The sequence below is a fragment of the Caenorhabditis remanei genome, chromosome V, assembly GCF_010183535.1.
Source record: "Caenorhabditis remanei strain PX506 chromosome V, whole genome shotgun sequence".
NCBI lineage: Eukaryota > Metazoa > Nematoda > Chromadorea > Rhabditida > Rhabditidae > Caenorhabditis > Caenorhabditis remanei.
This window is the reverse complement of record NC_071332.1, coordinates 19,687,855-19,715,707: the sequence shown is the minus strand read 5'-3', so window position 1 is coordinate 19,715,707 and position 27,853 is coordinate 19,687,855. Positions and strand designations below refer to the sequence as shown.

General features: G+C 37.1%; 18 protein-coding genes across 18 annotated transcripts; 8 read left to right on the top strand and 10 right to left on the bottom strand.

Annotated features, from left to right (window-relative positions):
• Positions 1 to 96: 96 nt before the first annotated feature.
• GCK72_021375 (uncharacterized protein) lies at positions 97 to 1,106 on the bottom strand (the record flags this gene model as incomplete). The annotated part of the gene is made up of 3 exons (XM_003104585.2): positions 97 to 339; positions 382 to 985; positions 1,033 to 1,106. 3 exons carry the CDS (start codon positions 1,104 to 1,106, stop codon positions 97 to 99), a joined length of 921 nt encoding a protein of 306 aa, XP_003104633.2.
• Positions 1,107 to 1,315: 209 nt separating this feature from the next.
• On the bottom strand, positions 1,316 to 2,330 carry GCK72_021374 (uncharacterized protein; the record flags this gene model as incomplete). Its single annotated transcript, XM_003104642.2, has 3 exons — positions 1,316 to 1,540; positions 1,586 to 2,204; positions 2,254 to 2,330. The coding sequence occupies 3 exons, from the start codon at positions 2,328 to 2,330 to the stop codon at positions 1,316 to 1,318; spliced, it is 921 nt and encodes a 306-aa protein (XP_003104690.2).
• A 206-nt stretch (positions 2,331 to 2,536) lies between these two features.
• GCK72_021373 (uncharacterized protein) lies at positions 2,537 to 3,580 on the top strand (the record flags this gene model as incomplete). Its single annotated transcript, XM_053734218.1, has 3 exons — positions 2,537 to 2,610; positions 2,657 to 3,275; positions 3,320 to 3,580. The coding sequence occupies 3 exons, from the start codon at positions 2,537 to 2,539 to the stop codon at positions 3,578 to 3,580; spliced, it is 954 nt and encodes a 317-aa protein (XP_053583131.1).
• A 252-nt stretch (positions 3,581 to 3,832) lies between these two features.
• Positions 3,833 to 4,863, bottom strand: GCK72_021372 (uncharacterized protein; the record flags this gene model as incomplete). Its single annotated transcript, XM_053734217.1, has 3 exons — positions 3,833 to 4,081; positions 4,128 to 4,743; positions 4,790 to 4,863. The coding sequence occupies 3 exons, from the start codon at positions 4,861 to 4,863 to the stop codon at positions 3,833 to 3,835; spliced, it is 939 nt and encodes a 312-aa protein (XP_053583130.1).
• Positions 4,864 to 5,198: 335 nt separating this feature from the next.
• On the top strand, positions 5,199 to 6,230 carry GCK72_021371 (uncharacterized protein; the record flags this gene model as incomplete). Its single annotated transcript, XM_053734216.1, has 3 exons — positions 5,199 to 5,272; positions 5,317 to 5,941; positions 5,988 to 6,230. The coding sequence occupies 3 exons, from the start codon at positions 5,199 to 5,201 to the stop codon at positions 6,228 to 6,230; spliced, it is 942 nt and encodes a 313-aa protein (XP_053583129.1).
• Positions 6,231 to 6,767: 537 nt separating this feature from the next.
• GCK72_021370 (uncharacterized protein) lies at positions 6,768 to 7,609 on the top strand (the record flags this gene model as incomplete). The annotated part of the gene is made up of 3 exons (XM_053734215.1): positions 6,768 to 6,841; positions 6,887 to 6,965; positions 7,085 to 7,609. 3 exons carry the CDS (start codon positions 6,768 to 6,770, stop codon positions 7,607 to 7,609), a joined length of 678 nt encoding a protein of 225 aa, XP_053583128.1.
• Positions 7,610 to 8,617: 1,008 nt separating this feature from the next.
• Positions 8,618 to 9,635, bottom strand: GCK72_021369 (uncharacterized protein; the record flags this gene model as incomplete). Its single annotated transcript, XM_053734214.1, has 3 exons — positions 8,618 to 8,860; positions 8,904 to 9,516; positions 9,562 to 9,635. 3 exons carry the CDS (start codon positions 9,633 to 9,635, stop codon positions 8,618 to 8,620), a joined length of 930 nt encoding a protein of 309 aa, XP_053583127.1.
• A 595-nt stretch (positions 9,636 to 10,230) lies between these two features.
• On the top strand, positions 10,231 to 10,699 carry GCK72_021368 (uncharacterized protein; the record flags this gene model as incomplete). Its single annotated transcript, XM_053734213.1, has 2 exons — positions 10,231 to 10,304; positions 10,351 to 10,699. The coding sequence occupies 2 exons, from the start codon at positions 10,231 to 10,233 to the stop codon at positions 10,697 to 10,699; spliced, it is 423 nt and encodes a 140-aa protein (XP_053583126.1).
• A 664-nt stretch (positions 10,700 to 11,363) lies between these two features.
• On the top strand, positions 11,364 to 12,432 carry GCK72_021367 (uncharacterized protein; the record flags this gene model as incomplete). The annotated part of the gene is made up of 3 exons (XM_003104445.2): positions 11,364 to 11,437; positions 11,483 to 12,143; positions 12,190 to 12,432. 3 exons carry the CDS (start codon positions 11,364 to 11,366, stop codon positions 12,430 to 12,432), a joined length of 978 nt encoding a protein of 325 aa, XP_003104493.2.
• A 1,418-nt stretch (positions 12,433 to 13,850) lies between these two features.
• Positions 13,851 to 14,396, top strand: GCK72_021366 (uncharacterized protein; the record flags this gene model as incomplete). The annotated part of the gene is made up of 2 exons (XM_053734212.1): positions 13,851 to 14,108; positions 14,154 to 14,396. 2 exons carry the CDS (start codon positions 13,851 to 13,853, stop codon positions 14,394 to 14,396), a joined length of 501 nt encoding a protein of 166 aa, XP_053583125.1.
• Positions 14,397 to 15,094: 698 nt separating this feature from the next.
• On the top strand, positions 15,095 to 16,089 carry GCK72_021365 (uncharacterized protein; the record flags this gene model as incomplete). Its single annotated transcript, XM_053734211.1, has 3 exons — positions 15,095 to 15,168; positions 15,214 to 15,526; positions 15,847 to 16,089. The coding sequence occupies 3 exons, from the start codon at positions 15,095 to 15,097 to the stop codon at positions 16,087 to 16,089; spliced, it is 630 nt and encodes a 209-aa protein (XP_053583124.1).
• Positions 16,090 to 16,275: 186 nt separating this feature from the next.
• GCK72_021364 (uncharacterized protein) lies at positions 16,276 to 17,519 on the bottom strand (the record flags this gene model as incomplete). The annotated part of the gene is made up of 7 exons (XM_003104522.2): positions 16,276 to 16,472; positions 16,518 to 16,608; positions 16,812 to 16,915; positions 16,971 to 17,071; positions 17,129 to 17,232; positions 17,291 to 17,407; positions 17,454 to 17,519. 7 exons carry the CDS (start codon positions 17,517 to 17,519, stop codon positions 16,276 to 16,278), a joined length of 780 nt encoding a protein of 259 aa, XP_003104570.2.
• Positions 17,520 to 18,185: 666 nt separating this feature from the next.
• GCK72_021363 (uncharacterized protein) lies at positions 18,186 to 20,567 on the top strand (the record flags this gene model as incomplete). Its single annotated transcript, XM_053734210.1, has 3 exons — positions 18,186 to 18,265; positions 18,318 to 18,996; positions 20,355 to 20,567. 3 exons carry the CDS (start codon positions 18,186 to 18,188, stop codon positions 20,565 to 20,567), a joined length of 972 nt encoding a protein of 323 aa, XP_053583123.1.
• Positions 20,568 to 20,618: 51 nt separating this feature from the next.
• Positions 20,619 to 21,686, bottom strand: GCK72_021362 (uncharacterized protein; the record flags this gene model as incomplete). Its single annotated transcript, XM_003104580.2, has 3 exons — positions 20,619 to 20,858; positions 20,903 to 21,563; positions 21,613 to 21,686. The coding sequence occupies 3 exons, from the start codon at positions 21,684 to 21,686 to the stop codon at positions 20,619 to 20,621; spliced, it is 975 nt and encodes a 324-aa protein (XP_003104628.2).
• A 446-nt stretch (positions 21,687 to 22,132) lies between these two features.
• GCK72_021361 (uncharacterized protein) lies at positions 22,133 to 22,961 on the bottom strand (the record flags this gene model as incomplete). Its single annotated transcript, XM_053734209.1, has 2 exons — positions 22,133 to 22,829; positions 22,882 to 22,961. 2 exons carry the CDS (start codon positions 22,959 to 22,961, stop codon positions 22,133 to 22,135), a joined length of 777 nt encoding a protein of 258 aa, XP_053583122.1.
• Positions 22,962 to 23,198: 237 nt separating this feature from the next.
• On the bottom strand, positions 23,199 to 23,937 carry GCK72_021360 (uncharacterized protein; the record flags this gene model as incomplete). Its single annotated transcript, XM_003104595.2, has 2 exons — positions 23,199 to 23,811; positions 23,858 to 23,937. The coding sequence occupies 2 exons, from the start codon at positions 23,935 to 23,937 to the stop codon at positions 23,199 to 23,201; spliced, it is 693 nt and encodes a 230-aa protein (XP_003104643.2).
• Positions 23,938 to 24,588: 651 nt separating this feature from the next.
• On the bottom strand, positions 24,589 to 25,488 carry GCK72_021359 (uncharacterized protein; the record flags this gene model as incomplete). Its single annotated transcript, XM_053734208.1, has 2 exons — positions 24,589 to 25,363; positions 25,409 to 25,488. 2 exons carry the CDS (start codon positions 25,486 to 25,488, stop codon positions 24,589 to 24,591), a joined length of 855 nt encoding a protein of 284 aa, XP_053583121.1.
• Positions 25,489 to 26,113: 625 nt separating this feature from the next.
• Positions 26,114 to 27,047, bottom strand: GCK72_021358 (uncharacterized protein; the record flags this gene model as incomplete). Its single annotated transcript, XM_053734207.1, has 2 exons — positions 26,114 to 26,870; positions 26,968 to 27,047. 2 exons carry the CDS (start codon positions 27,045 to 27,047, stop codon positions 26,114 to 26,116), a joined length of 837 nt encoding a protein of 278 aa, XP_053583120.1.
• Positions 27,048 to 27,853: the final 806 nt, after the last annotated feature.

Genomic DNA, 27,853 nt, shown 5'->3' with positions numbered 1-27,853 from the left:
ATTCTTTGTTGGTGTTTCTCAGACCTCTTACCTAAACAGATTTGAAAACAAAATCAGAAAACAATTTATTAGAAAAGAAAAGTTAATTTGTCAATTTCAATCGAGAATCTCATAACCTCCTGGAACCTCACATTTTTCTACAAACTGGAATTTATACCCTAAATATTGATTATGCACCTTTAGGACTTTTTCATTATTGCCAGAAACATTGAAAAATCTATTTTCCTCATTCTCTTCAAGCGTTTCGAGAGCTTCTCCGAAAGCGTCGATGAACAAGTTCTCTCTGATAGGATTGTGCACGAACAAGTCTTTATCGTATTCATGGAATTGAAGAAAGTTCTGAAAAAACTGATGTATGGACATCTGGAAAAACAGACAAACCTCTTTTATTGCTCGTAACGTCTCTACGTCTAGATTCTCCAACTGAATTGATGTCATAGAAAAATGAGAGAAGTTCTGGATGTTTTTCGACGATTCCAACTTCACAGTCTCACAAATTTTCGTGGGCGCATCGGAATATTCGATGAACTTGAGATATTTTGGGTCCGCACACCGCATGATTTGACGAGCGTGTTCCAGACAACTCCCGCGGATTTCGATAGATTCAGTTGCAAATGGTTTTTGTGATTTCATCCTTTCTTCGATTTTTTCAAAAATGGTCTCTCCAGTTACAGAGACCTTCTTGATTACTGACTTTTGAGAGTTTAGGGCAACTTTGATATCATGAAAAACGGCATCCAAAAAGTTCAAGTTTTGGACATTTTTATTCTTCCATCCGTTACTTGTTCCACCCTTAATTTTGCATCGGTTTGCACCACCTATTTTATAATCTAAGTTGATAAATTGCCCTGTGATAGGTTCACTGATCACCAGTCTGACTTCTGCAAAGTCCATTTCATAAATGCGAATTTGTTCTATGCCGATTCCCGGTTTCTTGTCGTCAATGAAGTTCCTGAGGTCCCAACACGTTTTGCGAACGCATTGACTAAAAATTAAGGAGTTGTAAAGCGACAAAATCGGATAAAAACTTACATTGCAGTATAGTCCAAGTAATTCATTATCATTTCCATTGGAACATCAGGAATTTCTAGAAAAGACGGTGACATTTGCAGGACTTGCTGAGCGGAAAATTGAGGAAATCGATGAATGTTGGTTTTCGCCTTTCTTTCTTTTTCTTCTGCGTCTCTACGTGTCGTCTACACTATTTCTTGTTTGTGTCTGTCTTCTAGCCGGGGAGACACAGACAGAAAAGGAGGTTTCTCTCTCTCTCTCAGAGTGTATAATAAACAAACCAAAACATTTTATCAGTTTCATTTCAATCAACAATCACAGCACCGTTCGGAACCCCGGCTTTCTCCACAAAACATAAATTAAAGAAGTGAAAATCAAAATAAATTTGCAGAACTTTCTCAGAAAACCCTTTGAAGTACCAAGTGTCCGACTCGACTGCCGGCCCAAACGCTTCGATGAAAATTTCTTTTTTCAAGTCCCCACCATGCCTGATAAAGTACTTTTTGTCATCTCCGGATTCCAGGAATAGCTGAAAGAAAACTTTAGAAGAACATCCGGACAAACAGACACACACCTTTTTCAAGGCTCTCAACGTAGCCACATCAATGATTTCCAATGGAATACAGAGCAACGCGAAATGAGCCGCTCCCTCTAAATCAGCCTCTTCTTTAGTTACGATATTATTTTGAGCCAGAGTGATATAGATTGATTTCAAACATTTTGAGTCGATGTACTTCAAAATGTTCTGTGCCTGAGCTTGACAATGTGTAGTGATTTCTAGATGTTTGGTAGGTATTGGCTTTCGAGAATTCAGAATTTTTGAGATTTTTTCAAGAAATTTGTTGTCGTTTGTAGTTGAAACGTGAATAGTGTCAAATTCCGATTTACAATTATTCAAAGCGATTTCGAAATCTTTCAGTGATCCATCCATGTAATCCATGTTTTCCACAATCTTCTCTCGAATCCCGTCGCTTCTTTGCCAGTAAATCTTCAAACCACCGTTTACCACAGTTTCAAATGTCAAAAAGATGGCAGGACCTTTAGGATAAAGCTCCCAATCAACAGAGCTACGGAGGATCAAGTGAATCTTATCAAATTTTTGGATTAGCTCTATTCGATTCAAGCATTCTTCTCCTGTTTTTTTTTCGTCGATAAAGTTCCGGAGGCTCCAGCACGTTTTGCGGAGGGATTGGCTGAAAAACAGAGAATTTCTTTTTCCAGTGGAAATAAAACTTTAGTTACATTGTCGTGTAATCCAACTTTTTCATGATAGTTTCCATAGGTAGATCAGGAATTTCCAGCAGAGAAATTGGTGCCATTTTTCCGACAAAGGCAAAGTTCGATGCAAAGGAAAGTGACAGGAGACTACATCAAGTTTCCTTTTCTCTCTGTGTCTCCACGGTTAGCTGACTGTCATAAACAAAAGAATAGTGTAGACACTTCGTAGAGACGCCGAAGAGAAAGGAAGAAAGAAGCAAACCTACATTCATCGATTTCGTCACTTTCCCGCTCATCAAGCCCCAAAATGTCACCGTCTTTTCTGGAAATTCCTGATGTTCCAATGGAAATGATAATGAATAATTTGGATTATTTTGCAGTGTAAGTTTTTATCCGGTTTTTCCTTTCATAATCACCTAGTTTTTAGCCAATCAGTTCGCAAAACTTGTTGGGACCTCCGGAACTTTATCGATGACAAGAAACCGGATACCTGCATGAAACGAATTGATTTTGTTGAAACGTCCGATACATCAGTCAGACTGCACATCTGTCCCTCTTCCTTCAGTCCAGAAGACTCATATATTGATTTAAGATATGAAAAACTGGAAAACGGATGCAAAATTTGGGTTATAACAGGTGACAGTGACGAATGGAAAACTAAAATTGTGGAAAACTTGAACTTTCTGGATGCTGCTCTTTATGATTTCAAAGTTGCCCTCAACACTCAAAAGTCAATATTCGAAAAGATCACTGTGAGCGGAGAGATCTTTTTTGAAAAATTCGAAGAAATTATGAAGTCACAGAAAGCGTTTGCAACGGAATCAATCGAAATCCATGTCAATTCTCTGGAACACGCCCGTCAAATTCTACAGAATACGGACCCAAAATATCTCAAGGAAATCAACATCCGTCCGCAGGAGCCCACTAACATTATTGAGTATGCGGAGTTGAAATCGTCGAAAAACATTCATAACTTCTCTCATTTTGCTACGACCTCCATTCAGTTGAGTAATCTAGACGTGGAGACGTTACGAGCAATAAAAGAGGTTTGTCTGTTTGTCCAGAGGTCCATCTGTATAACTTTTTTCAGAACTTTCTCCGATTGCGTGACTACGATAAACTCTTGTACGTGTACAATGTTGATGCTGCCCAAGAAAACTTGTCCATCGAAGCTTTCGGGGCAGGTTTCCAGAAGTCCTCCTGGCCGCCTGAAGAGACTGAGCAAAATTGGTTTTTCAATGTTCCTGGCAATAATGAAAGAGTCTTGAAGGTGTATAACAAAAATATATGTTTTCAGTTCCACTTTGTGGACAAATGTGAGGTTCCAGAGGGTTATGTGATCCTCGATTGAATTAAACCCTCAAACCAATGGATTTCAACCATTTTTCTCCTAAACATTTCGATTCACCAACCCATGAAACTTCTCGGCGGACGTTTTTGTTTTTACCGTTTCTTACATTCCTTTCAATAAATTGTGATTCGTTCGAACTTGTTTATTGTAATCTGCTTCCCAGAAGACACATATATTAACTTAAGCTATGAAAAACATGATAACGGATGCAGAATTTTGGGTGTAAAAAATGAATCTTTATTAGAATTAATTTCAATCAAGAATCACGGAACCTTCTGGAACCTCACATTTTTCTACAAACTGAAACTCAAAATATCTCCATTTGATCAACACCTTAAGAACTTTTTCATTATTGTCGGGTACATTAAAAAACCAATTTTGTTCAGTCTCTCCAGACCGCTCGGAAGCTGTTCCAAAAGCGTCGATGAACAAGTTTTCTTTGACATTGGATTTATTGAGCACGCGCAAGTACTTATCGTACTCATGGAATTGAAGAAAATTCTGAAAAAAAGTTTAAATAGATGGACATCTGGACGAACAGACAAACCTCTTTTATTGCTCGAATAGTCTCCACGTCTAGATTCTCAAAATGAATGGAAGCAGTAGCAAAATGAAAGAAGTTTTGAATGTTTTTCAACGATTCTAGTTTCACAGTCTCAATAATGTTGATGACCTCAGGCGGATGGATGTCGATGAAATTGAGATATGTTGGGTCCGCATGATGCATGATTTGACGGGCGTGTTCCAGAGAATCCGCGTGAATTTCCATAGATTCAGTCGCGAATGGTTTTTGTAACTTCATCATTTCTTCAAACTTTTCAAAAAACGTGTTTACAGTCACAATGACCTTCTCAAATATTAATTTTTGAGAGTTTATTGCAATTTTGAAATCATGAAGAACGGCATCCAGAAAGTTCAAGTTTTCCACAATCTTATTTTTGTATCCATCACTTGTTGGACCCGTAATTCTGCATCCATTTTCATGTTTTTCATAACTTAAGTAGATATATGCGTCTTCTGGAAGCCTGAAGGTAGGTAGACTGATCCCCAGTCCGACTGCTGTATCGGACGTTTGAATAATGCTAACTTGTTTCATGCCGATTCCCGGTTTATTGTTATCAATAAAGTTCCGCAGGTCCCAACAAGTTTTGCTAACCGATCGACTAAACATTTGGAGGTTATAATTGAAAAACCGGGATAAAAACTTACATTGCAAGATAGTCCAAGTAATTCATTATCATTTCCATAGGAAGATCAGGAATTTCCAAAAAAGACGGTGACATTTTCAGGACTTGATGAGCGGGAAGGTGAGGAAAACGATGGGTGTAGGTTCAACTCTCTCTCTCTCTTTTCTTATCAATGTTTAGACTTTTTTGTGTTTGTCACCTTCACTAGCTTTTACACATGATGATACGTCAAAAAATTCAATATTTTCTCAATGAATTATATACAAATAAAGTTTCCACAACCATTTTCCTTTTCTCTCTGTGTCTCCACGGGTAGCGGACTGACAATCACAAAAAATAGCGTAGACGCGTTGTAGAGACGACGAAGAAAAAGAAAAACAGAGACGAACCAACACTCATCAATTTCGTCACTTTCTCAACAAGTCCTGAAAATGTCACCATCTTTTCTGGAAATTCCTGATCTTCCGATAGAAATTATAATGAATTACTTGGACTATATTGCAATGTAAGTTTTAAGAGGTTTTTCTTTTATAAACGTCGAGTTTTTAGTCAATCCGTTCGCAAAACTTGTTGGGACCTCCGGAACTTTATTGATGACAAGAAGCCGGGAATCGGCATGAACTATATTGAAATTTCTCAAACGTCCAATACAGCAGTTAGACTGGCAATGAATCCTCCTCTCGTCAGGCATTCAGACTCCCGATCTATCGACTTAATATACGAAAAACTGGAACACGGATGCAAAATTCGGGGTACAACAGGTGACGAATGGAAAACTAAAATTGTGGAGAACTTGAACTTTCTGGATGCTGCTCTCCATGATTTCAAAGTTGCCCTAAACACTCAAAAGGCACCATTCTGGAGGGTCACTGTAAAGTGTTTTTCAAAAACCTTTTTTGAAAAACTTGAAGAAATTATGAAGTCACAAAAACCATTTACAACTGAATCTATAGAAATTCACGTGAAGTCACACGAACATGCCCGTCAAATCATACAGCATGCGGACCCAAAACATCTCAAATCTATCGAATTTTATCCGCAGGAGGATCTCACCAGCATTCATGAGACTGTGGAGTTGGAATCATCGAAAAACATTCAGAATCTCTCTCATTTTGCTACTGCTTCCATTCATTTTGAGAATCAAGACGTGGAGACGATTCGAGCAATAAAAGAGGTTTGTCTGTTTTTCCAGATGTTAATTTATATGAACGTTTTTTTAGCACTTTCTTCAATTCCATGAGTACGATAAGCACTTGTACGTGTCCAATAATGTCGTCGAAAACATGTTCATAGACGCTTTTGGAGCAGCTTTCGAGCAGCCTAGAGAGTTGGAACAAAATTGGTTTTTCAATGTTCCTGGCAATTATGTAAAAGTCCTTAAAGTTGTGAACGGCTATCGAAGTTTTGAGTTCGACTTTGTAGAAAAATGTGAGGTTCCAGAAGGTTACATGATTCTTGATTAAAATAACCCCTAAAACCATTGGATTTCAACCATTTTTTAATGAACATTTCGATTCGTAAACCCACGGAACTACTCTACGGCCTCCTATTGGACCGTTTTTGTTTCGATCGTTTCTTACATTCCTTTCAATAAATTTGGATTCATTCAAACTTATGTGCTGTTATCTGTTTGCATTGCTTATCACCACATCATCACATAAAAACAGACATTATTTCATAACTCTCCAGAACCGGGTTGGTCTGCCGACACTCACTTTACCCCCGATTCCACAGATCAGGAATTTCTCGCCATTTTTCAGACAATGAACGAAAAATGATGCACAAAACCGACATTATCTTCTAACGCCCCTTAGTTAGACAAAATGCGAAGTTCGATGCGCAGAAAGCGATGGGCGACGACAACCAGTTTTCTTTTCTCTTTATGTCTAGGGTACTGACACAAACAAAATACAATGTAGGCACCTCGTAAAGACGCCGAAGAAAAAGAAAAAAACGAACATTCATCGATTTCCTCTCTTTCGCTCTCAACAAGTCCTAAAATGGCACCATCTTTTCTGGAAATTCCAGATCTTCCGATGGAAATGATAATGAATAATTTGGATTTTTTTGCAATGTAAGTTTTTATCCGGTTTTTCCTTTACAATCTCCTAATTTTTAGTCAATCAGTTCGCAAAACTTGTTGGGACCTTCGGAACTTTATTGATGACAAGAAACCAGGAATCTACATGGAGCAAATTGTAATTGATGAAACGTCCGATGATAGAGAAGTCACATTGGCAATCTTTCCCCCTTTCTCCATGCATTCAGAAGACATAAATATCCACTTATTTTATCAAAAACGTGAAAACGGATGCAGAATTTGCGTGCTATAAGTGACGACGGATACGAACATAAAACTGTGGAAAACTTGAACTTTCTGGATGCCGTTCTTCATGATTTCAAAGTTGTCCTAAACTCTCAAAAGTCAATATTCGAGAAGGTCACAGTAACTTCAAAGACGTTTTTTGAAAAATTCGAAGAAACGATGAAATCACAAAAACCAATAGCAACTGAACGTATGGATATTTACGGGGAGTCTCTGGAACAAGGCCGTCAAATTATGCAGCATGCGGACCCAAAATATCTCAAGAAAATCAGCATCTCTATGAGTTCACCAAACAATGGCGAGTATGTAGAGTATCCCATCAATATTTTTGAAGCTGTGAAGTTTGAATCGTCAAAAAACATCCATAACTTCTCTCATTTCGCTACGACCTCTATTCAGTTGGATAATCTAGACGTGGAGACGTTTCGAGCAATAAAAGAGGTTTGTCTGTTCGTCCAGATGTCCATCTATATAAACTTGTTCAGAACTTTCTTCGATTGCATGAGAGTGCGATAAGCTCCTGTCCGTGTACAATAAAAATGCTGCCCGAGACAATTTGTTCATCGACGCTTTTGGAGCAGCTTTCGAGCCGTCTGAAACGAATGGGGAGGGTGAAAAAAATTGGTTTTTCCATGTTCCTGGCAATAATGAAAAAGTCCTTAAGGTGTTGAACAAATTTAGATATTTTGAGTTCCAGTTTGTAGAAAAATGTTAGGTTCCAGATGGTTATGTGATTCTCGATTGAAATTAATTATAATAAAGATTTTTATCCGGATTTCGTGTTCAAATCTTTTTCAGCACGCTGATTCCGAATATGTTATCCAATTTCGCGCAAGATTTCACTAAATAGAGATATATCCGTTTTAAGTTATTTTTATTTTTACGTGTCAGAAAGGTAAAAATTTGCCTCGTTTTTCTCGAATACTAGACCTCGACGGCAAACACAGAATATATATTTGGAATCAGCGTTTTCTCAGCTTTCCAATGATATAGGTCACCTCTCATAACTACAAACTGACTCTGTGATCTTCCCTAGTTAGACACGTATCCGCGCTGCGCCAACATACCGTGTCATACATTTCTACATTTGTTGAGAAAACGACGAATTTTTGTGTGTAAAGTCATGTGTAAAGACTACCAAAAAAATATACCAAAACCCATCGATTTCCTCTTTTTCCCGCTCATCAAGACTCGAAATGTCACCGAATTCTCTGGAATTCCTGATCTTCCAATGGAAATACTAACGAATAACTTTTAGCAGGTTTTTTTTATATACTCCGAACTTGTAGTCAATCCGCTCGTAAAACTTGCTGGGAGTTTCGGAACTTTATTGATGACAAGAAACCGGGAATCTTCTTGAAATTTATTGACATTTCTCAAAAGTCCGATACAGCAGTCAGACTGGTAATCAATGTCCCTACTTCAAGGCTTCCAGACGACGTATATATCGATTTAAGATATGAAAAACATGACAACGAATTCAAAATTTCGGGTCGAACAAGTGAATCTTTATTAGACAAAACTTCAATCACGAATCACACACCCTTCTGGAACCTCACATTTTTCAATAAACAAGAACTCAAAACATCTCCATTTGTTAAACACTTTTAGGACTTTTTCCTTATTGCCAGGAACATTGAAAAACCAATTTTGCTCAGTCTCTCCATGAGGCACAAAAGCTGCTCCAAAAGCGTCGACAAACAGGTTCTCTCTGCAAGTATCGTCCACGTACAAGTACTTATCGTATTCATGGAGTTGAAGAAAGTTCTGAAAAAAGTTGATATATGGACATCTGGACAAACAGACCAACCTCTTTTAATGCTCGTAACGTCTCCACGTCTATATTCTCCAACCGAATTGACGCCAAAGAAAAATGAGAGAAGTTCTGGATATTTCCCGACGATTGCAACTTCACAGTCTCAATAATGTTGCCGCCGTCGATAAACTCATACTCATGCGCATTGATGTCGATTGACTTGAGATATTTTGGGTCCGCATGATGAAGGATTTGACGGGCCTGATCCTGTGAATCCGCGTGAATTTCTATAGATTCAGTTGCAAATGGCTTTTGTGACTTCATCATTTCTTCAAATTTTTCAAAAAACGTGTTTACTGTCACAGTGACCTTCTCGAATATTAATCTTTGAGAGTTTATTGCAATTTTGAAATCATGGAGAGCGGCATCCAGAAAGTTCAAGTTTTCCACAATCTTATTTTTGTGTCCGCCACTTGTTCCACCCGAAATTCTGCATCCGTTTTCATGTTTTTCATAATATAAATTGATGTATGAGGAAAGAAGTTTGATAGCCAGCCCGACTTCTGTATCGGATGTTTCAGAAATGTCAATTTCTGTCATGTTAATTCCCAGTTTCTTGTCATCAATAAAGTTCCGCAGGTCCCAGCAAGTTTTGCGAACGGATTGACTACAAATTTGAAGGTTATAAAGGAAAAATAGGATAAAAACTTACATTGCATTATAATCCAAGTAATTCATTATCATTTCCATGGGGAGATCAGGAATTTCCAGAAAAGACGGTGACATTTTGCGGTTTGATAAACGGGAAAGTGAGGAAATCGATGATTGTTGGTTTGCCTCTCTTTCTTTCTTTCTCTTCTCAGTCTCTACAACACGTCTATATTATTTTTTGTTTGTGTCAGTCCGCAAGACGTGAAGACATAGAGAGGAAAGGGAACTTGGTGTGGCATCCATTTTTAACAAACTCTTGCTTACAAAATTTTGTGTGAAAACATCTTCTTTATGGCAAACCCAAGGAGTAGTACTCCATTTTCAATAATATAAAAACTACGAAGCACTTAAAATTAGGAATCCACACCTTTAAACTGAGGATTACTTTCCACTGAAAACTTTCATTCTTTCCGCAAAACTGAATCATCTGAAATCGGAATTCGGAATTCGAGACGTTTTATTTTTCAAATCAATCAATACCACTCTGGTTCAAGATAGTACACATATTCGTTGAGCAAACAATTAACTTTTCGACTTATCATCAGGAGCTGATGCTAGCGGACTGTCCATCGACGAACTCAAACAAAAAAGAGAATAGACGCGAAAAAAAAAGAGAAAGTCAAACCAACACCCATCGATTTCCTTACTTTCCCGCTCATCTAGCGTCAAAATGGCTCCGTCTTTTCTGGAAATTCCTGATCTTCCAATGGAAATAATAATGAATTACTTGGATTATATTGCAATGTAAGTTTTTATCCGTTTTTTTCCTGTATAATCTAAAAATATTTAGCCAATCCGTTCGCAAAACCTGTTGGGACCTCCGGAACTTTATTGATGACAAGACACTGGGAATCTGCTTAAAACGAATTGAAAGTCCTCTATATAAACTTTTTCAGAACTTTCTTCAATTCCATGAGTACGATAAAGACTTGTTCGCGATCAATGCTATCAGCGAGAACTTGTTCATTGACGCTTTTGGAGAAGCTTTCGAAACGCCTGAAGAGATTGAGGAAAATAGGTTTTTCAATGTTCCTGGCAATAAAGAAAAAGTCCTTAAGGTGTATTACAGATATGTATTGTTTGAGTTCCAGTTTGTAGAAAAATGTGAGGTTCCAGAAGGATATGTGATTCTCGATTGAAATTAACACTCCGCCGAGCGCTCATCTCTTTTCTAATAAATTGTTTTCTGATCTTTTATTGAAATCTGTTTGGGCGGGTTTTCGATGATTCTAACTTCACAGTCTCACTGAAATTCAAAAAAACGCGTTTCCAATTACTGTGACCTCCTCGAATATTGATATTTGTGAATGCTGCAAATTTATTTTTGTTCTCTCTTCTTTAATATAAGTTTTGTGGAGAAATCCGAGGTTGCGAACGGTTCTGTGATTGTTGATTGAAATGAAAATGATTAAACAATTTGGTTTATTTATTACACACTCATACCAGAGCGCAGTACTACATTCCATCAGTAAACACTTAATTTTTGGTTTATCGTCATGTTCTGAGGCTAGCGGAATGCCCGGTGACAAACATAAACAAAAAATAGTGTAGTCACCGGAGAAAAAAAAAGAAAAAGTCAAACCAAATATTTTCTTCCCTCCCTATCTTATCTTGTTTAACTCTTCTATCACATTCTTATTGCTTATATTTTACTTGGCTCCCTCTCTCTTATTTGTGTCTTCCTCAGATTATCCCTTTATACTGGTGTAGTATAAGTGTCACGCCCCTCCTACAATAAATAAATACAAATACAAGTACCAAAACCCTTCGATTTCCTCGCTTTACCGGTCATCAAACCGCAAAATGCAACCGTCTTTTCTGGAAATTCCTGATATTCCAATGGAAATGATAATGAATAACTTGGACTATCTTTCAATGTAAGTTTTTTTCTATGTTTCCCTTTATGATCTCCTAATTTATAGTCGATCCGTTCGCAAAACTTGCTGGGACCTCCGGAACTTTATTGATGACATGAAACCGGGAATCTACATGAAACGAATTGAAATTAATGAAACGTCCGATACAGCAGTCAAACTGGCAATCAATGGCCCACTCTGCAGGAAATTTATACCCGAATCGCTTCCAGCCAACACATATATCGACTTAACTTATGAAAAACATGAAAACGGATGCAGAATTTCAAATAAAACAAGTGAAGGATCCAAAATAAAAATTGTGGAAAACTTGAACTTTCTGGATGCCGTTTTTCATGATTTCAAAGTTGCCCTAAACACTCAAAAGTCAATATTCAAGAGGGTCACTGCAATTGGAAACACCTTTTTTGAAAAATTCGCAGAAATGGCGAAGTCACAAAAACCATTTGCAACTGAATCAATCGAAATCCACACGGATTCACCGCAACACGCCCGTCAAATCATGCGGTGTGCGGACCCAAAATACCTCAAGGAAATCTACACCCGGAAGACAATCAAATCAATCGGTATTAATCCGCGTGAGCACGTTGTCATTATTGAGGCTGTGAAGTTGGAATCGTCGGAAAACATTCAGAACCTCTTTCATTTTTCTATTTATTCTATTCTGTTAGAGCATCCAAGAGTGAAGATGATTCAAGCAGTAAAAGAGGTTTGTCTGTTCGCCCAGATGTCCATCTATATTAACTTTTTTTTAGAACTTTCTTCAATTCCATGAGTACAATAAACACTTGGTCGTGATCAGTAACCTCGGAAAAAACTTGTTCATCGATACTTTTGGAGTTGCTTTTCAGCCGCCTGGAGTGAAGGATGAAATTTGGTTTTTTAGTGTTCCTGAAAATAAAGAAAAAGTCCTTAAGGCGTGTAAGAGCGTGGTAAAATTGGAGTTCTTCTTCATTGAAAAATGTGAGGTTCCAGAAGGTTATGTGATTCTCGATTGAAATTAATTCTAATAAAGACTTTTATTGGGATGTTGTGTTCAAATCTCTTTGAATGTTCCAGAAATACTTCTCTAGGGAAAAGGGGGGTTCAGAATCAATTTTAGATTCAAAGTTTTTCATTATAGCCAAATTGAACTGAAACATGTGAATATGGTTTTCTTTGCACTGGAAACTCTCAACTTTTTTTCATTCGGAGCACTTGGGAGCTCTATCCCGATGGTGGTCCTGCCATCTTTTTGAGATTCGAAAATGTGAAAAACGATGGTTTGAAGATATACCGGCAAAGAAGCGACGGGATTCGAGAGAAAATTGTGGGAAAAATGGGTACTTGAATGAAGCAATTAACGATTTTGAAGTTTCCAGTAATATAGAAATCACTACCCGTTGTCACGGTCAAGCGCAAGACATTTTGAAGTACACTTAAATTATCTGAAATCGATCCGACTCTTGGTACTTCAAAGGGTTTTCTGAGAAAGTCCTACAAATTTATTTTAGTTCTCACTTCTTTAATATAAGTTTTGTGAAGAAATCCGAGGTTGCGAACGGTTCTGTGATTGCTGATTGAAATGAAAATGATAAAACAATTTGGCTTATTTATTATACACTCATACCAGAGCTGCGCAGTACTACATTCCATCAGCAAACACTTAATTTTTCAACTTATCGTCATGTTCTGAGGCTAGCGGAATGCCCGGTGACGAACACAAACAAAAAATAGTGTAGACGCCGGAGAAAAAAAAGTAAAAGTCAAACCCAACCTTATCTTGTTTAACTCTTCTATCACATTCTTATTGCTTATATTTTACTTGGCTCCCTCTCTCTTCTTCGTGTCTTCCTCAGGTTATCCCTTTATACTGGTGTAGTATAAGTGACCCCTCCTACAATAAATAAGTACAAATACAAGTTCCAAAACCCATCGATTTCATCACTTTCCCGCTCATCTAACCGCATAATGGCACCGTCTTTTCTGGAAATTCCTGATGTTCCAATGGAAATGATAATGAATTGCTTGGATTATATTGCAATGCAAGTTTTTATCCATGTTTTCCTTTTATGATCTCCTAATTTTTAGTCAATCAGTACGCAAAGCTTGTTGGGACCTGCGGAACTTTATTGATAACAAGAAACCGGGAATTAGCATGAGTCATATTAGAATTTCTGAAATGGCCGATGCAGCTGTCGATCTCCTTACTTCTGGGCCTCCAGACGACACATATATCCACTTAAGATATGAAAACCATGAAAACGGATGCAGAATATTGTTTACAACGAGCAGTGGATCCAAAATTAAATTTGTGGAAAACGTGAACTTTCTGGATGCCGTTCTTCATGATTTCAAAGTTGCCCTTAACACTCAAAAGTCAATATTTGAGAGAGTCATTGTAAGAGGAGAGATCTTTTTTCAAAAATTCGAAGAAATGATGAAGTCACAAAAACCATTTGCTACTGAATCTATAGAAATTCACGCGAAGTCACAGGAACATGCCCGTCAAATCGTACAGCATGCCGACCCGAAATATCTCAAATCAATCGCCATTTATCAGCAGGATCTCACCAGCATTCATGAGACTGTGGAGTTGGAATCATCGAAAAACATTAAGAATCTCTCTCATTTTGCTACTGCTTCCATTCATTTTGAGAATCTAAACGTGGAGACGATTCGAGCAATAAAAGAGGTTTGTCTGTTTTTCCAGATGTTAGTTTATATGAAAATTTTTTAGCACTTTCTTCAATTCCATCAGCACGATAAGCACTTGTACGTGTCCAATAATGTCGTCGAGAACATGTTCATAGACGCTTTTGGAGGAGCTTTTGAGCAGCCTGGAGAGTTGGAACAAAATTGGTTTTTCAATGTTCCTGGCAATTATGTAAAAGTCCTTAGGGTTGTGAACGGCTATCGAAGTTTTGAGTTCCTGTTTGTAGGAAAATGTGAGATTCCAGAAAGTTATGTGATTCTCAATTGAAATAAATCCTCTCCCGACTGCTCTTCTCTTTTCTAATAAATCGTTTTCTGATTTTTTATTGAAATCTGTTTAGGCGGGTTTTCGATGATTCTAACTTCACAGACAGCAAACAGTTTACTGGGCACGGTGGAGATTTGAAAAAATATATTTTCACCAAATCATTCGGGCCGCCAGTCGACTCGGACACTTGATATTTCAAAGAGTTTTCTAAGAAAGTACTGCAAATATATTTCAGTTCTCACTTCATTAATTTAAGTTTTGTGGAGATAACCGGGGTTACAAACAAAAGGTTCTCGGATTTTTGATTGATTATAGACTCATACCAGTGTTGCGCGGGATTCCGTGGCATAGATTTCTACATTTGCTGAGCAAACAATTAAGTTTCTGACTCATCATCATGTTCTTAAGCTAGCGGGCTGCCCAGTGACGAACACAAACAAAAAATAGTGTAGTCACCGGAGAAAAAAAGAGAAAGTCAAACCAAATCTTTTCTTCCCTCCCTATCTTATCTTGTTTAACTCTTTCATCACATTCTTATAGCTTATATTTTACTTGGTTCCCTCTCTCTTATTTGTGTCTTCCTCAGGTTTTCCTTTTATAATGGTGTAGTATAAGTGGCCCCTCCTACAATAAATAAATACAAATACAAGTACCAAAACCCATCGATTTCATCACTTTCCCACTCATCAAACCGCAAAATGTCACCGTCCATTCTGGAAATTCCTGATCTTCCAATGGAAATGATAATAAATGACTTGGATTATCTTTCAATGTAAGTTTTATCCATGTTTTTACTTTATGATCTCCTAATTTTTAGCCAATCCGTTCGCAAAACTTGCTGGGACCTCCGGAACTTTATTGATGACCAGAAACCGAAGATCTGGATGAAGACAATTACCATTCATGAAATGAATGATGAAGTCATAATGTCATGCAATTTCCCTACCTTAGGGCTTTCAGGATTCATCCACTTATTTTATGAAAAACATGAAAACGGATGCTTAATTCAGGGTGCAACAAGTGATGGATACAAATATAAGATTGTGGAAAAATTGAACTTTGTGGATGCTGCTTTTCATGATTTCAACATTGCCCTAAATTTTCAAAAGTCAATATTCGAGAAGGTCAATGTAACAATATATGGAAACACGTTTTTAGAAAAATTCAAAGAAATTATGAAAACAAAAAAACCATTAGCAACTGAATTTATAAACATCTACGTAAATTCTCTGGAACATGCCCGTGAAATCATACATCATGCGGACCCAAAATATCTCGAATCAATCGAAATCGTGTGGCCTACGGTCTTCTACATTTTTGAGTCTGTGAAGTTGAAATCGTCGAAAAAACTTCAGAATTTCTCTCATTTTTCTACTGCCTCCATTCAGTTGGAGCATTAAAAGAGGTTTGTCTGTTCGCCCAGATGCCCATCTATATGAACTTTTTTTAGCACTTTCTTCAATTCCATGAGTACAAGAAATACTTAAAGGTGGTCAAAGATGTCAGAAAACATTTGTTCATTGACGCTTTTGGAGAAACTTTCAAGCCGCCTGGAGAGTACGATGAAATTTGGTATTTCAATGTTCTTGGCAATAAAGAAAAAGTCCTCAAGGTGGTTAACTCATATAAAGAATTTAGGTTCCGCTTTGTAAAAAAATGTGAGGTTCCAGAAGGTTATGTGATTATTAATTGAAATTAATTCTAATAAAGAATTTTATCCGGATATCGTGTTCAAATCTCTTTGAATATTCCAAAAATACTTCTCAGCACGCTGATTCCGAATATGATACCCGATTTCTCCAATTTTTTTGTGTAGTAGATTCCCAGATGCTTAGACTCTTTTGGTTTTTTCGATTACTGTACATTGAATTATTTCATTTCACTTCAAACTCTCCACAACCGTCAAATTATTCACATCCCCATATCGTATAGGCTTCCAGTGCGGCGGGAAGTAGTCATCTGGCTCGAAATTTCCAGCAACCATACTCTGATCATCCGTGAATTTTATATCATTATAATATACCATATTCCCTTTCGACAGGAATCCCATCCACCAACCAAATGTCGAGTGGGGAGCTGGAAAAATAAATTTCAGAGAAAAAAAAACTTAATTAGGCTCACAAGTAATTAACACCGCGTCACAGTGGTATCTGGCATACAGAATATCGTCTGGCGGGGTGTTTTTGGAGATGAAGGATACGGTACGCAGGTTCTGGAAGATATAGGAACGTTTTGAAACCGGAAATTTTGGAACCACTAGTAAAATTTGGTTTTGAAACGTCTAAGTCCCGGTTACGAGGAGACAACGTTCTGTTTTGAAGTTTCAAAAGGTCTCAGAATCAAAACCTTGCAGTTTTGGTTACAAACCGTCCCAGTTTCAAAACCTTATCAGTTTCAAAACGTCCCTGTACTCACCTCATCCTCCCATCGCCTTGTCTCATTCACCAACGCCTCCATAAACTCCAAATCGTCCCCGAAAAACACGGTGGTCACATTCAGATCCGCTATCCTTCCTTTTTCTGGAAGTTTTTGATTCAAATTATCCGAAAAATGGTACAAAACTAAAAACTGTACCTTCCCTCTCCACATACTTGATCGAATTCAATATAAAATCATTGCCGGCCATATGAAATCCGGTCCCGTTGAAATCTGTCCGTCGGATATGGATACAAGAGCTGGAAACAAAAAGTGAGATAATTAAATGGTAATTAAGGGTGATTAAAGTTAATTACATGTAATTTCCAGGCTCAGACTTTGGTAAATCTGGAAAATTAGTGGTGGGAACCTTCAAGAAGCGTATTAGCTTGGAGCGAAGGCGAGGGAAGTATTTCCAGCTCTGAAGTTTAGAAAATTATTTAATTTTTTATTAATTTTTGATTACATTAAAAACTTACATGATAATGATGACCGCCTAGATGCAAATACTGCTCCGTTATATTCTTCAACCTATCCGGTTCCTCAAATATGCAACATTTCATACCAAACTCTATCTGGGTTACTGTAGAAGGCACCTGAAAAACAGCAAGAATCAAAAATTGTGTTAGAAAATAAACTCACTGTCCCATTGACCACTACAAACTTATCCAGTAATCCTGGTATCAACAAATTGGTGTCTTTTATCATCTGGTCATGATAGGAATCTTGAATAAAAAATGTGGGAGTCCGATTCAGCTTTTTGGATATTCCGTAGAGAGAGGATAACTCGAATAGATGGTTTCCCAGACGCGAGTTTGCAGCGAGGATGCTGGAGACATATTTTCGAGAATCGGGGGGATTCTGAATCCCTGAGGATTCTGGAGACGGGAATGGGAATAGTGGAGAGATAATTCTGTAAGTTGGTATGTCCGGATGTCCAGGAGCTGGAGAACTTACGCCCGGGTGTCCTCCTCCCAATGTTTTAATAGAAACAAAAGGAGAATTAAAAATAAAACAATGAAAATTTTATAAGTTTTATTTTCACATAGTTGCATTGTAATTGAAACTGAATAGTATACCAAGGGAGAATAAGATCAAAATCAAGATTTGCCTATAGATTCTTATCTTGCTTGAAATCTGCATGCTATTTCTCTCTAATGATGAAAAGATAACGGCCCGGAATAGAACTGCCAAGACAGAACGGTTGTGATTTGTACCAGTTCTATTTCTTATCAGGGAGAGCAGTTGATAGTGGTGCATATGGTTTTGTTAAATACAAACTCCCCGCCCGAAACATTTTTTGATAAGAAAAACGACGGTTTCTTGCCACTGCCTAACTACACAGTTATTGAATTTTTAATTTTCATTTCGAAAATGACCTCCGAAGTGTCCTTACTGCAAATGCCAGATGTTGCACTAAATGAGATTGTCAAGAAGTGTGACTATCAGTCTATGTAAGTTGAACATTCTGATTCAGTTTTTCCACCGATTAACATTCATTTCAAGACAATCCCTTCGTAAAGTGTGTCGTGATCTCCGGAATTTTATTAAAGACGTCAAACCAGACTACCAATTCACTAATGTTTCTATTGAGCTCGATTCATGTTTTCTAGATTTGACTTTCAACGAATCTGATGATGAAGGAAACGAAATTACGATTCGCTATAGAAAACATGGATTGAATTGCTATGTGTCGCTGACGAAACCAAATGGAAAGAATTCTAAGCATCTACTCAACACCAATTTCATAGACTGCTTCTCTACCGACTTTGCAATCGCTATGAGCTCACAAAAATCAATAATTCAACAATTTACTCTCTCTCACCCTGTTGACTTCTATATGAAAAGTCGTGCTGGAGACCTGTTGAAAAAACTAAAATCAGAAAATCTGCTTCTGAAAGTTCGAAATGTTGTTTTATCGACCAATGGGACGTCAATGATTGCCAGGTTTCTACAAATTCTTGACCCAAACTACCTGGAAACTATCAAAATTGGTGGTCGCACAAATCAGATGACATCAACTGAAATGAATCAAATCTGTAAGCTGGAACAATTTAAAAAAGCAAAGGAACTGGAAATCTCAACCTATTATATCACTACCTCCGTCGAATATTTCAGTCATTTTGAAAATGTGACTCTTTGCTACATAAGTGTCACCGATGAAATGTTCAGATCATTGAAACAGGTTTGTCCGGATGTCCGACACAACTAAAAATGTATTTCAGATGTTCATCACTTCTTCTAACCTCTCTTCCTTCTTAATTCATTCCACGAACTGTGATCGAGACTTGATATCCAGCTGTTTTGGACCGCCTGATGAACAACTGTCCACTCACGATACTGACAAATGGGTTCTGATGATTCCAGAGTGTGATGATGTGATAATAGTGGAAAACGTCTCCACGTATCATGTAAAATTCGAAAGGAAGAAGAAAAATTAATAGGGCTAATTTGTTCCGAATAAATTTTATTATCAAACGTTCTATGATTTACTATTTGGATTGTACTGAAACCTTGTTCCGAATAAATTTTTATTATTTGTCAGTTTGTTCCAGTAAAACCTTATAACTTGAATTGTTCTGAAACACGGGAAAACTTGAAAAGAGATTCAGAACTTTTATAATGTCAGCACTGTGTGTTCATGTGGGTCTTCATAAAGAAATCTTACAATATTTTCTGGTTTGTTCTATTTAAATATGAGGAGGTTTATTTTTCGCCCTCCTTTTTATTTTTCGCCCTCCTAGACGTTGATATTCAAAGATCAATGTATGTTCCGATTCGTACCAGTTCTGGCGTGTCTTTTTTCATATGTTTACAAACTTTCCCCCTCCCGAAACATTCTTTGATAAGAGAAATGTCGGTTTCTAACCACTTTCTAACTTCACAATTATTCCGGTTGAATTTTCAATTTTCATTTCGAAAATGACCTCGGAACCGTCCTTATTGCAAATGCCAGATGTTGCACTTAATGAGATTGTCAAGAAGTGTGACTATATCTCTATGTAAGTTGAACATTCTGATTCAGTTTTCATTCTGATTCAGGGAGGAATTCTGAGCATCTATTGAACACAAATTACATAGACTGCTTCTCTACCGACTTTGCAATTGCTATGAGCTCAGAAAAATCAATAATTCAACAATTCTTTTTCGTCAATGCCTGGGAACTTCATGCTAAAGACGTGATGAGAAACGTGAAATCACAAAATTCGCTTCTGAAAGTTAGAAATGCTGAGTTATTCACCAGTGAGCCCTCGCGGATCGTTGATTTTCTGCAACTTCTCGACCCAAACTACCTGGAAACTATTAAAATAAGTGGGGATTGCTTTATGAACGAATTGACGAAAATCACTGAAATCTGCCAGCTGGAACAATTCAAAAATGCAAAGGAACTGAAAATTTCATCGTATTTTATTACTACTCCCCTCGAATATTTTAGTCATTTTGAAAAAGTGACTGTTTCCTACGAATGTGTTACCGAAGAAATGTTAACATCATTGAAACAGGTTTGTCCGAATGTTTGACACAACTAATAATGTATTTCAGATGTTCATCACATCTCCTAACCTCTCGTCTTTCTCAATTCAATTCTTGAGCTACTGTGATCGAGATTTGATATGTTGTTTTGGACCGCGTGATAAACAACTGTCCACTCACGATACTGATAAATGGGTTCTGATGATTCCAGGAAGTGATGATGTGATTGTTGTGGAGATGAAATTGTCTCGTGTTCAGTTTGAGAGGAAGAAGAATAATTAATAACAAAAATTCATTCAAAATAAAATGTTTGATATCAACGAAAAATTTCAATCAGAATTCCAGAATTTCCGCGTTTTCTGGAATACTTCCTACTCTCATTTTCCTGATACTCATAACAATATCACGAAACCGTTCATCATTTGTAATTCTCAAAATCTTCTCAGCATCTCGAGTCCGGAAATACCAGTCATCTTTAGTTACATTTCGACGGCATGATGGTCCCCATTTTATCGATAGCTCTTCAGAAGAGGCCGGTTGCTGGAGTCGGATTTCTATATTGTTGCGACAATGCTGAAAAAAGAAGAACCCCGTTCTGCAACTATGAAACCACTCACATTTTTCAAATAGTCTATTTCCTCCACGGAAATTCGGTGCATCCAAATATTGGCTCTGGAGAAATGAGTCAAATTTTTTAGATGTTCATTAGGAAATATAAAATTCCTGGCGTCCAGCAATTCTGCATTCTTCCACTGCTCAGTTTCCACGATCTCCGAGAAATCCAAAATTTGGAAGTCCTCCTGGTCGACGTGAGGTCTCATCACGATTTCTTTCAGTACTTTGCCATCGACAATGGACAAAATTTGATATGGCTGAGAAGCAAGGACTACGAGAGACTCCACTTTGATTTTTCTCTTTCTACGCTCCAGAATATTTGTGAGACTTTCTGTCAAGTCAGAGTTTTGGAGGTTAAAAATTATCCTTTTCATCGTAGTCTTCTGGAATCTCAACACTAGATCCAAGTCACATACAGCAACTTTCACCGGATCCACATCCATCAGAAGTCTTTTATGACTGTTGAACATTCTAGTGCACATATTATCACGGATGTTATATGTCAACCAAATCGAACCTCGACTCCCGGTGAATTTGAAGCGAATAATGTTTAACTCAACGGTTACTGTAATTTTAGAAAATTTCGAATCGGGTAGCATGAAATAGTTGACTTCGTCGTCTATGAAGTTCCGAAGATCTCGGCAGACATGACGGAGCGTTAAGCTGAAAATTGTGAACTAGGACGTTTTGAAACTACAACAAGGCAACGCACCACGCTTTGAAATCCAAAAACTTCAGAACCCTCTCCATCACCAATTCCGGCATATCGACCAGGGAAGGCGACATTTTTTTGAAATGAAGGGAAATTTAACTTTTTTATCATGTCTCTCTCGTCTTCATATACTGTGGTTGTGCTGGTGTTATCAGCGAGGGTTTGTTCGTTAAAACAAATATTTACTTCAAGTGCGAGGGAAATTATTTGAAAAGAAAGTATTTCATAATAGCAAACAATATTTATAAAAAGTATTTTTGGTCAATGTTAGAATCATCAATTCTTCTTCTTCCTCTCAAACTTCACATGATCCGTCTTCTTCTTTTCCACTATTATCACATCTTCACTCCCTGGAATTATCAGCAACCATCTAATGGTGCTCTTAGTTGATAGTTGCTCATCAGGCGGTCCAAAACAACTGGTTATCAAGCTTCGATAACACTTGTTGTGCGAGATTTGAATTGAGAAAGACGAGAGGTTAGAAGATGTGATGAACATCTGAAATACATTTTTTATAGTGTCAGACATCCGGACAAACCTGTTTCAATGATCTCAATATATCCGCGGTGACAATCATATACCAAACGGTCAATTTCTCGAAATGACTGAAATTTTCTACTGGGCAATTCAAAAAAAAAGACTGCAAAATTTCCAGTTCCTTTGCTTTTTTGAAATGTTCCAGCTGACAAATTTCAGTGATTTCCTTCATTGTCCAATAATCATTACGACCTATTTTGATAGTTTCCAGGTAGTTTGGGTCAAGAATTTGTAGAAAACGGACAATCATTGACGTCCACTTGGTCAATAAAACAACACTTCGAACTTTCAGAAGCAAATTTCCTGCTTTTAGTTTTTTCAACAGGTCTCCAGCACTACTTTTCATATAGAAGTCAACAGGGAGAGAAAGAGTAAATTGTTGAATTATTGATTTTTGTGAGCTCATTGCAATTGCAAAGTCGCGACAGAAGCAGTCTATGTAATTGGTGTTGAGTAGATGCTCAGAATTCTTTCCACTTGGTTTCACCAGTGACACATAGCAATGTGATCCATCGTGTCTATAGCGTATCGTAATTTCCTTTTCTTCATCATCAGAATCGTTGAAAGTCAATTCTAGAGAATAAGGATCGAGCTCAATAGAAACATTGGTGAATTGGTAGTCCGGTTTGAGGTGTTCAATAAAATTCCGGAGATCACGACACACTTTTCGGAGTGTTTGTCTGGAAATGAATGTTAATCGGTGGAAAAACTGAATCAGAATGTTCAACTTACATAGAAATATAGTCACACTTCTTGACAATCTCATTTAGTGCAACATCTGGCATTTGCAGTAAGGATAGTTCCGAGGCCATTTTTGAAATGACAATTTAAAATTCAATAAGTGTGAAGTTAGGAAGTGGTAAGAAACCGTCGTTTTTCTTATCAAAAAAAAATGTTTCGGGCGGGGAAAATGTAAACATATTAAACTACTCCGGAACTGGCGCGAACTGGAATGGTCATAAAACAAATATCGTATTTTGGAAAATGAAATGATACAAGATTGATTGAAAATATAGTTTAAATATGTAACTTGAATCAAGTTTATTCCATCAAACACTCTTAAAATCCACTAAAACCTTCTTAAAATGTCTAAAATTATTCATATCCTCTCCAGAATCCACAGAAAATGACTGTATCTCCAATTCCTCTGCTTTCTTCCATTGATCCAATACCACCAGCTTATCAATTTCCAATTTTTTCATTCTCCGCAACGCATCGATTATGAAGATTGTCTCGAGAGCTTCTGAATCCAAATACGGCAGAATTGACATAAGATTCTCTTCATTGAACACTTCCAATCGGACTCGGCGGGTCTTCAGAGGGGGTCTAGATACCAAAATGTGACGGAACTTTTCCAGGAATTTGGCAGAAAACCGTTCCATCTCATAGTCTCCTGAGAATTTCAGATTCAAGTTATCCAATACTTCTTCCTGATCCGCAAACTTCCAGAAATCCTCACAAAACACCGTGACGAAATCCACATTTTCCATCCATCTTTGTTCATTTTTGAACCATAGATTGACAGTCTTTATACATCCGTTTTGAAATCTTCTATACTCAATGATAGGTTTCGGTCCGTGACAATAAGATATGATGTCATGGGTGACCACAATCAAAATGGAGTTATCTGGAGGAGGAGGCGATGGGTCGAGAGTGGGATCTCTGGAATTGGATTTTAAGCATTCTGGGGTACTGTAGGTTAACTTACCTCTCAAAAACATGAAAAGTCAGGAAATTGAATGCAGGCCATAGTCTATCCAGCAAACTTATAACAAGATATTTCAGCATGACTCTGAAAACTCAAAAAGTGTTTTGAAATACCAAAAAATGTTCAACAATAACTATTTCACCATAATTTTTGCCTTAAAATGGGAGTCATTCAACAATATTTCACCATATTTTCGGTCTGCATCTCTATTTGTGAGCGGAAACGTCATAGTATATGTACACCGGGACACAGGCACCAGCGCTTATCAGAACCGGTCGAAATAGTTCTGATTCGTACCAGTTCTATATTGGACAGTTCTGTTCCGGGTGGTTATCTGTTTATTTAGCATGCAGATTTCTAATCAGATAAGAAGCTATAGCAAACCTGGAGACTTAGGCTTAAAATAGTTCGGTTGTTTATAAACTGTCTTGTTTTGTTGGTCTTATAAGTGAGCGTGAGTTTTTTAAAGTAAATTTTCATAATAGCAAACTGAATATTTATTTACAAAAAGTATTTTTGGTCAATGGTAGTGCCTTCAAATCTTCTTTTTCCTCTCAAACTTCACACGAAACGGCTCCTTCTTTTCCACTATTATCACATCTTCGCTCTCTGGAATCATCAAAACCCACTTAAAGGTTCTCTCAGTTGATATTCGTACATCAGGCGGTCCAAAACAACTGGTTATCAAGTTTTGACCACAATGTGCTTCTTGAATCGAGAATGAAGATAGGTTAGAAGATGTGATGAACATCTGAAACACGTTTTTCAATTTGTCGGACATCCGGACAAACCTGTTTCAATGATCTCAACATTTCCACGGAGACACCTCTATACCAAACGGCCACTTTCTCGAAATGACTGAAACATTCGACGGGAGTAGTGATAAAATACGATGAAATTTCCAGTTCCTTTGCTTTTTTGAATTGTTCCAGCTGACAAATTTCAGTGATTTCCGTCAATTCATTCATAAAGCAATCTCCACTTATTTTAATAGTTTCCAGGTGGTTTGGGTCGAGAAGTTGCAGAAAATCGACGATCCGCGAGGGCTCACTGGTTAATAACTCAGCATTTCTAACTTTCAGAAGGAAATTTTCTCCTGATTTTAAATTTCTTAAATTTCTCATCAAGTCTTCAGCAGGACCTGCCAGACGCGGTCGGTTGTTTAGATCTGATAAACTCATATAGAAGTTTTGAATAATTGATTTTTGTGATCTTATAGCAATTGCAAAGTCGCGACAGAAGCACTCGACAAAATTGGTGTCGCGTAGAAGCTTAGAACGCCGACGACTTGGTTTCTTCAGGGATACTGTGCAATTCCATCGATCAGTTTTGTAGTGTATTGTCACTTTTTTTACAGGTGGGAGTTCCCAAACATTGGCCGGACCGTTGAAATATGAATAAAGATGGAATGCACCAAGCTTGATAGAAATGTTGGTGAAATCGTACTGCGGTTTGTTGTCTTCAATGAAATTCCGAAGATCTCTACATACTTTTCGAAGGGATTGTCTGGAAATGTAGGTTGGAAATAGGATTCAGGAGAATTTTACTTACATAGAAACATAATCACACTTCTTGACAATCTCATTTAGTGCAACATCTGGCATTTGCAATAAAAACGGCTCGAAAGACATTCGGAAACTGAAAAATTGATCGAAATAAGGAAGAAATGAAAAAGGAAGAGAGAGAGAGAGGGACAACACGACCTAACGATTCCTTATCAAAAAAAATTGGCAGGAAAATTTGTTGTATGTAAATAAATCAAACTACACTATAGTCGGAATTTTTTAAACATGAACACATCAGAAAGGTTCGTACAATACATTATTGCAAACAACATTTTTCCTCTTTCCCAAATAAGCATATTTAGTCGATGTATGTCACCAACTTAATATGTATTATCTTTTCATTTATAATCTTACAAAGTGAAATTTAAATGGATCATACGGATCAAGAGTAGAGCTTTATTCTTGTAGTTGACAACTTTTATGTACGGATTTTCGCGCGTTTCAGAACAAACCAAATTGTGAACCAAAGAAAGTTTCATTAAAAAATTTATTCGAGACAAATTAGCCTTATCAATTTTTCTTCTTCTTCGCAAACGTAAAATAACCCATAAAATTCTCTACTGTTATCACATCCTCACTCCCTGAAAGCATCAGAACCCATTTAGAGGACAATGGGTTAATTGGCGGCCCAAAACAGCTGATTATAAATTCTCGATCACAGTTCAAAGAATAAAATGTGAAAGACTGAAGATTAGAAGATGTGAAGATCATCTGAAACAATCAATAAGTCAGACATCTGGACATCCGGACAAACCTGTGCCAATGATCTCAACATATCCATAGTGACAGTTCTATACCAAACTGTCACTTTCTCGAAATGACTGAAATATTCGAAGGGAGTAGTGATAAAATGCAAATGAACAACCAGTTCCTTTGCTTTTTTGAACTGTTCCAGCTTAGAGATTCGATCGATATCCGCTAGTGGTTCCTCTTCAGAAAAACTAGTTATTTGGATAGTTTGCAAATAATTCGGATCGAGAAGTTGCAGAAAATCAATGATATGCGAGTTCTTTCTGAGAGACAACTCGAGTTTTTGCACTTTGAGAAGCGAAATTTTTGATTTTAAGCTTTTTACAAGATATGCATGGTCATTACAGATCGATTCGTCTTCTGGAGTTGATAAATTCACAGCAAGTTTTTGAATTATTGATTTTTCTGAGCTCATGGCAATTGCAAAGTCGGCGCAGAAGCGGTCGATGGAATTTGTGTTGACTAAAGGATCAGGTTCGTTCCAAATTGGTTTCAACATAAACACAATGCAATTCAATCCATTGTTTTTGTAGCAAATTGACACTCTCTTTCCTTCTGGGTAAATTATACATTCCGTATTGTTGAAGGTTAAAATCAGATATAATGTATGCATGATATAAACATCTGTAAAATGGAATTCCGGGTTGACATCTTCAACTATATTCCGGAGGTCACGACACACCTTTCGCAGTGATTGTCTGAAAATGAACAATAAAAAGATGAAGGTGTGAGAATGGTGAGTCTGTTTTAGATGAGCAAAAATGGGATTCAAAAGATTCGAAAGCTTCAACTTACATAGATGGATAATCACACTTCTTGACAATTTCTGTGAGTACGATATCTGGCATTTGCAGTAAGGACGGTTCGGAAGACATTCTGAAGAGGAAAAGTTGATTGAAATGATTCTGAAATAAAAAAAAAAGAGAGAGAATGAGTGGTAACAAACACTAATCTCACTCTTATCCTTATCAAAAATGATTCGGCGGACTACGTTATAGTCGGAAATGCTTTTTTTTCAAGGATTAGGAACAAATCAGAAAGGTGAGAATCCACCTTTTTTTTAGATCAAAAGTAGAACTTCATTTCTGTAGTTAACAATTTTTCTGTAGTGGTACACTCTAGCAAGTTACATAACGTCAATGCCATTTCTCCCTCAAATCGACCCAAGTGCAATTTTTGAGCTGTCCATTCAAAAATAATATACCTTTTCTAGAGAGTAATCGTACAAAAGAGTTGGCGACTTCAAAAAGGAAGATCTGAATTATGTATTCATTTTTTAGTTTTTAATTTGATTTCACGGGATTCCGTTATATCTTTTCAAATTTTCCAGAACAATCCAAATGATAAGATTTTATTAGAATACAACTTTTTTATCGAATAGTCAAATTTTTGTTGATCAGCTACATTGTTGCACCTATTCTGGTCTTCTGAAAGTCAATAATAAAAGTAAGGATAAAGGGATTCCTTCAAAACCACCAACCTTTTGTTTAACTTCCGAACTGCTTTTGTGGGGCTCGTTTTAGCCATCCAGATACAAATTCTTCTTGTGAAAAAATATATTTTTAAAAATAGAGTAAAAATAACTTGAAAGAAATAATAAAACTTGTCTACTAGACAAGAAATGATCATTGGGAAAAATGAAAAATGCAGCCAAAGTCCAATTTGCATTAAAGCGAATATA